This window comes from Salvelinus sp. IW2-2015, linkage group LG2 (assembly GCF_002910315.2).
Source record: "Salvelinus sp. IW2-2015 linkage group LG2, ASM291031v2, whole genome shotgun sequence".
NCBI lineage: Eukaryota > Metazoa > Chordata > Actinopteri > Salmoniformes > Salmonidae > Salvelinus > Salvelinus sp. IW2-2015.
The window spans coordinates 43040314-43049112 of record NC_036839.1 but is presented as its reverse complement, the minus strand read 5'-3'; the positions used below and the strand labels follow the sequence as shown (position 1 = coordinate 43049112).

Genomic DNA, 8799 nt, shown 5'->3' with positions numbered 1-8799 from the left:
GGCATATACTAAGAGAAGGAGACTGGATGAGGCAGCATTATACTAAGATAAGGAGACTGGATGAGGCAACACTAAGAGAAGGAGACTGGATGAGGCTATTACTAAGAGAAGGAGACTGGATGAGACATATACTAGAAGAACAAAGACTGGATGAGGCATATACTAAGAGAACAGACTGGATGAGGCATATACTAAGAGAAGGAGACAGGATCGAGGCATATACTAAGATAAGCAGACTGGATGAACCGGCATATACTAAAGAGAAGAGTTGAATAGTCATAAAATATAAAGGAGAAGTTGGACCTGGTCTACATCACTGAGAGGATCATCTCAGTCTCCTTCTCCAGCTCTGTGGATGAGAACAGCTACTCTGCAAACCTCCACGAGGTGGCTTCCATGCTGCGCTCCAAACACCACGACAACTACCTGGTGAGGGCCACCCACTGATCTAGGATCAGCTCACACTACCAATTCATAGGCTTTCCTTTTAAGGGGGGGAAAACACAAAGCTGACTGTAGATCTGTGTCATCCTGAAGTTGCTCCTGTAGACACTGACCTAGGATCAGCTTATCCTCGCCAATGCCCATGTAGACACTGATCTAGGATCAGCTTACCCTCGCCAATGCCCCTGTAGACACTGACCTAGGATCAGCTTACCCTCGCCAATGCCCCTGTAGACACTGATCTAGGATCAGCTTACCATCTCCAATACCCCTGTAGACACTGATCTAGGATCAGCTTACCATCTCCAATACCCCTGTAGACACTGATCTACGATCAGCTTGCCCTCTGTCATTTTTCTCTCTGTAGAAAGAAAGGAAATAAAAAGGAACTCTATGAGATGAAACACGTTGCTCTTTCAGCTCTTCAACCTCAGCGAGAAACYCTCTGACATCAACCAGCTCAACCCAAAGGTGTTGGACTTTGGCTGGCCGGACCACCACGCTCCTGCCCTGGATAAGATCTGCACTATCTGTAAGGCCATGGACACTTGGCTGAGTGCAGACAGTCACAATGTAGTAGTGATACACAACAAGGTGAGATACTGTGTGATACTGTACTGTGCTAACTAAAGCCCTCTCAAGCATGTTGAGAAACAATACCGCTGTCATATACTGTACATACAGTATCAGACCCTTTGTACGMTTTATGCTGCTCAGAGACAGTAGACGGTGTTCTCAGGCCGTCTTTTTCCTTTCCCAATAGATATCTTCTGAATGACCAATATGTGAAAGCAATACTTCCTGATTGGTAATCCTTGTTTGATGTTGTCTCTGTAGGGGAACCGAGGGCGAACAGGAGTGGTGGTGGCAGCATACATGCATTACAGCAACATATCAGCCAGGTGAACACATACATCCTCACACTTAACAGCACAACACAGACAGAGAGAGAGAGAACGAGGAGAGGGAAAAGAGGAAAAGATGGGGAGTGAAATAGAGAGGGGAGTGAGAGAGGAGAAAAGAGGAGAGAGAGAGAGAGAGGAGAGGATGGACCAAGTGGGAGGAGAACTTTGTGACGAGAAGAATAATTTCCTGGTACTAGGGGAGGGAATGAGAGGATAGGAGCGAGATAGAGGAGAGGAGAGGGAGAACCTAAACGAGGGGATGTGTTGAAGAGTTGTATGTGGAGTGGGAGGGAGCTATGAGATAGGGGTTAGTTTGAGAGATGAGGGAAGATTTTAAAAGTATGGTATCTGATCGAGAGGAAGATGTAGATTGAATAGTGTGTTGATATGAGATTGAGTAGTAGGAGAGATAGATGAGAGAGATGAGAGAATGAGTAGAGTATGGGGTAATGGTGAGGATGTGAGCAGTAGAGTGAGAATTAGAGGGTGAGTGATGAGTAGAGGAGAACGAGGGGGAGTGAGCCAGAGGGATGCTATCAGCAGACCTGAGTAAAGAGGCGAGTGAGCCAGAGGGTTTCCGATGTAGAGGGAGTCAGTTAGAGAAGAGGAAAAGGAGGTTGTGAGGGAGAGCAGAGTGGGAGTGAGGAGATCAGAAATTGGAGTTGTGATGTGAGAGAGAGAGATGATTGAGGAGGAAGGGTGGGGTGAGTAAACGACGGAGACTGAGAGGAGTGAGCCAGAGAGAGAGGAGAATAGAGGGGAGTGTAGACCGAGAGTATGAGGAAAGGGTAGTGTTAGAGAGGAGAGAGGGGAGTCAGAGTGAGAGAGGAGAAAGGAGGGGAGTGAGAATGAGAGCTAAGAGAGAAGATCTTAGAAGAGTAGGGGATCTGAGAGAGATGAGAGAGTATCAGAAATTTGTGGGCGTGAGTGAGAAGATGGTGGAGAGAGAGGTGAGAGGGTAGGAGAACTAAGACGAGAATGAGTTCACGTAAGGCTTTAAGAAACCATAGAGGAAGAGGTAGACAGTCAAATACAAATAAGCAGATGATGATAGATTCACTTTACGTATTCATGCTTATCCACTGATCACCGGCATTGCCCCTCCCTTACCCAATTCACGGTGAACTGTGTTACGAGTACACAGTGTTTCCAGTGTTCAGGCTTATTTGTTTTTTTAACAAAGCAGGCCCTCATATAAGTTCCAATCGCAATGCCAGATAAAAGTTAAGACCAACACTGTGAGTTCACTGAAAATTTTGACAACGTCCGCGTAAGAGGACGCCAGCTTCCTCCTGTGTTTTTCCCTCTATTCTGCTATTCCCTGGGCCATTTAGGTGTTTATAGGGGCCATTGGATGTATAGGGGCCAATTGATGTAACAATTTACATTTACATTTAAGCTAATTTAGCAGGACGCTTCTTATCCTAGAGCGACTTACAAATTGGTGCATCACCTTTTTATGATATCCAGTGGAACAAGCCACTTTACGATAGTTGCATTTAAACTCTTTTAATGGGAGGGGGGGGTTAGGAGGTACTTTATCTATCCTAGGTTATTCCTTAAAGATGTATAGGGGCCATTGGAAATATATTGGGGCCATTGATATATTGGGGCCTGTGGATGTATTTGGGGCCTTGTGGATGTATTGGGTATTGGATGTATTGGGTAATTGATGTATTTCGCATTGATGTATTGGGCTATGGGAATGTATTGGGCCATTGGTGGTATTGGGGGCCATTGCATGTATTGAGGCAACTTGGGATTAGTGGTCTCATTGGTAATTGTAGCTGGTGCCTTTGGGATGTTATTGCAGCTATTTTGATATATTTGTATTGCTAAGCCTATTTGTTGAAAGTATTGAGGCCATTGGATGTATTGGGCCATTGGATGTATTGGGGGCATTGGATGTATTGAGGCAATTGTATGTATTGGGGCCATTGGATGTATTGGGCCATTGGATGTTTTGGGGCCATTGGATGTATGGGGCCATTGGATGTATTGGGCCATTGGATGTATTGGGGCCATTGGATGTATGGGGCCATTGGAAGTATTGGGGGTCACAGTCTCTTGACACTAGCGTCACTTTTTTTAACAGTTAAAACAGAGTCCTTTGAAGAGGTCTATAGATATGACTGAGCGCTAACTGGAAGAACTGGGACATTTTCAGCTTCCAGGAATTGTGTACAGATCCTTGCGACATGGGGCCGTGCATTTTCAGGCTGAGACATTATTATTAATATCTGTTTTTTTTTAACCTTTATTTAACCAGGTAGGCCAGTTGAGAACAAGTTCTCATTTACAACTGCGACTTGGCCAAGATAAAGCAAAGCAGTGTGACACAGTCAACACAGAGTTACACATGGAATAAACAAGCGTACAATCAATAACACAATAGAAAAAGTCTATATACAGTGTGTGCAAATTAAGTAAGATTAGGGAGGTAAGGCACTAAATTAGCCATAGTGGCAAAATAATTACAATTTAGCAATTAAACACTGGAGTGATAGATGTGCAGAAGATGAATGTGCAAGTAGAGATARTGGGGTGCAAAGAAGCAACAAGAAAAAATAACAATGGGGATGAGGTGGTTGGGTGGCCTATTTGCAGATGGGCTATGATAGGTAAGCTGCTCTGACAGCTGATGCTTAAAGTTAGTGAGGGAGATATGAGTCTCCAGCTTCAGTGATTTTTGCAATTCGTTCCTGTCATTGGCAGCAGAGAACTGGAAGGAAAGGTGGCCAATAAAGGAGTTGGCTTTGGGGGTGACCAGTGAAACATACCTGCTGGAGCGAGTGCTACGGGTGGGTGCTGCTATGGTGACCAGTGAGCTGAGATAAGGCGGGGCTTTACCAAGAAAATACTTGTAGATGACCTGGAGCCAGTGGGTTTGGCGACGAATATGAAGCGAGGGCCAGCCAACGAGAACATACAGGTCTCAGTGGTGGGTAGTATATGGGGCTTTGGTGACAAAATGGATGGCACTGTGATAGACTGCATCCAATTTGCTGAGTAGAGTGTTGGAGGCTATTTTGTAAATGACATAGCCAAAGTCGAGGATCGGTAGGATAATCAGTTTTACGAGGGTATGTTTGGCAGCATGAGTGAAGGATGCTTTGTTGCGAAATAGGAAGCCGATTCTAGATTTAGTGATTTAGTCCAGAGTAGTGATGCTGGGCGGGCGGGCAGGTGTGGGCAGCGATCAGTTGAAGAGCATGCATTTAGTTTTACTTGCATTTAAGAGCAGTTGAAGGCCACGGAAGGAGAGTTGTATGGCATTGAAGCTCGTCTGGAGGTTTTTTATCACAGTGTCCAAAGAAGGGCCACAAGTATACAGAATGGTGTCGTCTGCGTAGAGGTGGATCAGAGAAAAGAGTCGGCCCGAGAATTTAACCCTGTGGCACCCCCATAGAGACTGCCAGAGGTCCGGACAACAGGCCATCCAGTTTGACACACTGAACTCTTTCTGAGAAGTAGTTGGTGAACCAGGCGAGGCAGTCATTTGAGAAACCAAGGCTATTGAGTCTGTCGATAAGAATGCGGTGATTGACAGAGTCGAAAGCCTTGGCCAGGTCGATGATTACAGCTGCACAGTACTGTCTTTTGTCGATGGCGGTTATGATATCGTTTAGGACCTTGAGTGTGGCTGAGGTGGCTGAGGTGCACCCATGACCAACTCGGAAGCCAGATTGCATAGCGGAGAAGGTACGGTGGGATTCGAAATGGTCGGTGATCTGATGTTAACTTGGCTTTCAAAGACCTTAGAAAGTCAGGGCAGGATGGAAATAGGTCTGTAACAGTTTGGGTCCAGAGTGTCTCCCATTTGAAGAGGGGGATMACCGCGGCAGCTTTCCAATCTRTGGGGATCTCAGACGATACGAAAGAGAGATTGAACAGGCTAGTAAATAGGGGTTGCAACAATTGCGGCGGATAATTTTAGAAAGAGAGAGTCCAGATTGTCTAGCCCGGCTGATTTGTAGGGGTCCAGCTATCTGGATTTGGGTGAAGGAGAAATGGGGGAGGCTTGGGTAAATTGCTGTGGGGGGTGCAGAGCTGTTGACCTGTGTAGCGGTAGCCAGGTGGAAAGTATGGCCAGCCGTAGAAAAATGCTTATTGAAATTCTTGATTATCGAAGATTTATCGGTGGTGACGGTGTTTCCTAGCCTAGGAGGTGCTCTTATAACGCGAGGTGATGGCGGCAGATGAATGGCATCTATGGGTCTCAGGATCTCATCACGGTATGACTATGTCTTCAAATTGACGTAGATAAAATACAATTGTGTTCGTTGTCCGTAGTTAACGTCTGCCCATACCATCAKCCCACCGCCACCGTGGGGSACTCTGTTCACAARGTTGACATCAGCAAAGCGCTCGCRCACATGACGCCCGRCATCTACCTGGTACAGTTGAAACCAGGATMAATCTGTTTAATCTTCTCCAMCYTGCCAGTGGCCATCAAAGGTGATCATTTGTCCATTGAAGTCGGTTACGGCGCCAAACTGCAGTCAGGTCAAGACCCTGGTGAGGATGATGAGCACACAGATGAGCTTCCCTGAGACGGTTTCTGACAGTTTGTGCAGAAATTCTTAGGTTGTGCAAACCCACAATTTCATCAGCTGTCCGGGTGGCTGGTCTCAGATGATCCCACAGGTGAAGAAGTCGGGTGTGGAAATCCTGGGCTGGCGTGGTTACACTTGGTCTGCAGTTTTGAAGCCGGTTGAATGTACTTAACAAATTCTTTAAAATGATGTTGGAGGCTGATTATGGTAGAGAAATTAACATTACATTTTCTGGAAACAGKTCTGGTGGACATTCCTGTAGTCAGCATGCCAATTGCATGCTCCTTCAAAACTTGAGACATCTGTGGTATTGTGTTGTGTGACAAAACTACGCATTTTAGATTATTGTGCCCAGCACAAGGTGCACCTGTGTAATGAACACGCTGTTTCATCAGCTTCTTGATATACCACATATATCATCTCATGTCAGGTGGATTCATTATCTTGGCGAAGGAGAAATGCTCACTAACAGGGATGTAAACAAATGTGTACACAAAATTTTAGAGAACATTTCTGGGTTATTTTATTTTGGCTCATGAAACATGGGACCAACACAGATAAATCACACATTAACAAGAGTACACCAACTTACTTCTTAGATATGTTACTTCCACTAGATAGCTTTCTGTGAAAGCACTGTTGTATTTCAGAGATTCAGCTGATCAAGATCTCCAAAAACGGTGACAAATGATGCTGTACTTATTTTCAAACCTGTGTTTCTTATGTTCTGATTGAGATGTTCCCCTCATTTAACAGTAGGCAAAGTCTGGTAGTTGTGCCATGTTAGCTAGCCCTAGTCGGCAAGTGTTGCTACAATATACTACAGTCATGTCCACGAAACACTACAGTGAATACTATAGTTTACTTCAGTCATGTCCGCAAAAACACTACAGTAAATACTATATTATACTACAGTCATAACTGCAAAAACACTACAGTGAATACTATACAGTCACGTCTGCAAAACACTACTGTAAAATGTGTGTGGGTACGAGTTCTGACGAGATGTTTGTCTCTTTGTGTTTAGTGCCGACCAGGCCCTGGACAGGTTTGCCATGAAGAGGTTCTATGAAGACAAAGTGCTTCCTGTGGGTCAGCCGTCTCAGAAGAGGTCAGTTTCCCTTCACTTCCTGTCTGTTCTCTCTACTTCCTCTTTGACCCCACTATCATTCCCTGTTTCATGTCTCTTTATGACTTTGGTCCCAGAGTGAAGTGAGATACTCGACCAATAGAGTTCACCTTACTCTCCATACCACTCTCTTTGTCTTTCTTTCAATTTGTTGACATTTTCTGTAGCGGAAACAGAGGCCTCCTTGTCCTTTTGCGTCCTAATTTATAGAGTTAAGGCAATGTCTGATTCATCCGTAGACTGAAAGTCATAAGGGACTATGCATGATGTAAGCTTCTGTTGTTGTCTTTGCAACGATTATAAGTAGAGGCAGCATGTCCAGTTTACAATGATGGCATGCTAATCCCTCTGGTGAATTTTTTTCTCTCGATCCTGTTCTTCCTTGCCCTCTCTCTCTCTCTCTCTTCTCGTTGCTCTCCTCATTCGCTCCTCTCTTCTCTCTCCTCTCTCTCTCTCTCTCTCTCTCTCTTCTCTCTCTCTTCTCTCTCTCTCTCTCTCTCTCTCTGTCTGTCTCTCGCTGTTCTCCCTCAGGTATGTAACGTACTTTAGCGGTCTTCTTTCTGGGCCATATCAAGATCAACAACAAACCCTGTTCCTTCACCATGTCATCATGCACGGCATCCACTTTGAGTCCAAAGGAGGTGAGAGTTGACACAGGCACACACACACACACACAGCCACACACACACACACACGCGCGCACACCAACACTCTTTACTCAGTGTTCTGCGATGGCTTTTCAGGTTGTCGCCCTTCTCTCAAGATCTATCAGGTGCATGCAGCCAGTCTACACTGGGATCTAGTAAGTACAACAACAACAAATCACACACACACACCAGTTTACCAGTAAATCCATTGTGCGCTTGGCACACGTTATTATGTTTAGCTAGCCTCCCCAGCCACAGTCTCTAGTTCCCCAAAGCCCCATCCGTCTCCTCCAGTCTCTGTCCCCGCACCCCGGTTCTCTATATCCCCAGCACCCAGTCTCTAGTTCCCACGGTCACCCGCAGTCCTCTAGTTTCCGCCACTCGCCAGTTCTCTAGTCCCGCAGCCCAGTCTCGTATCCCACCCCAGTCTAGTTCCCCCCGAGTCTCTAGTTCCCCCAGCCGCTCCGACGTCCCCTCGTAGTTCAGCCCAGTCTGTTCCTCACCCCAGCCTAGTTCCCCCGTCTCTAGTTCCGCCTCCAGTCGCCAAGCTCTATCAGCGATCTCTAGTTCCCCAAGCACCAGTCTTGTAGTTCCCAGCCATAGTTCCGGCCATCGCTAGTTACACCCCGCAGTCCTAGTTCCCTAGCCAGTCTGCTAGATTTCCCCACCCCAGTCTCTAGTTCCCACCCCACAGTTCCCGAGTCCCCAGCCTTATCAGTTCCCCAGCCCCCAGTCTCTAGTTCCGCCACCACCCAGTCTGTAGTTCCCCCACGCCCATCCAGTCTCTATTCTCCCCCAGAGCTCGGCAGCTCCCAGTCTCTAGTTTCCCCAGCACAGTCTCTAGTTCCCCCACGCCAGTTCCTTAGTTCCCCAGCTCCACAGTCTCTAGTTCCCCACGCCGCAGTCTCTAGTTCCCAGGACCCCCAGTCTTTTCCCATCCCAGTCTCAGTAGCCCCAGTCTAGTTCACGTTCTGTCCCCACCCCAGTCTCCTTCACCCAGTCTCTTCCCCCAGCCCCAGTCCGTTAGTTTCCCGCACCCCCTCCCAGTCTCTAGTTTTCCTCCATCGCCAGTCTGCTAGTTCCCACCCCCGTTCTAGTTCCCACCCCAGTCTCTAGTT

At 46.6% G+C, this 8799-nt stretch overlaps 1 protein-coding gene across 1 annotated transcript in view; it reads left to right on the top strand.

Moving 5' to 3' along the window:
* Positions 1 to 8799, top strand: part of LOC111971969 (tensin-1-like) — a 108908-nt gene that overhangs the window by 36000 nt on the left and 64109 nt on the right. The window contains 7 exon segments of the mRNA XM_070446442.1: positions 292 to 429; positions 865 to 1038; positions 1282 to 1346; positions 6933 to 7016; positions 7566 to 7675; positions 7778 to 7806; positions 7808 to 7836. Coding sequence (XP_070302543.1) covers positions 292 to 429; positions 865 to 1038; positions 1282 to 1346; positions 6933 to 7016; positions 7566 to 7675; positions 7778 to 7806; positions 7808 to 7836 — 629 coding nt within the window.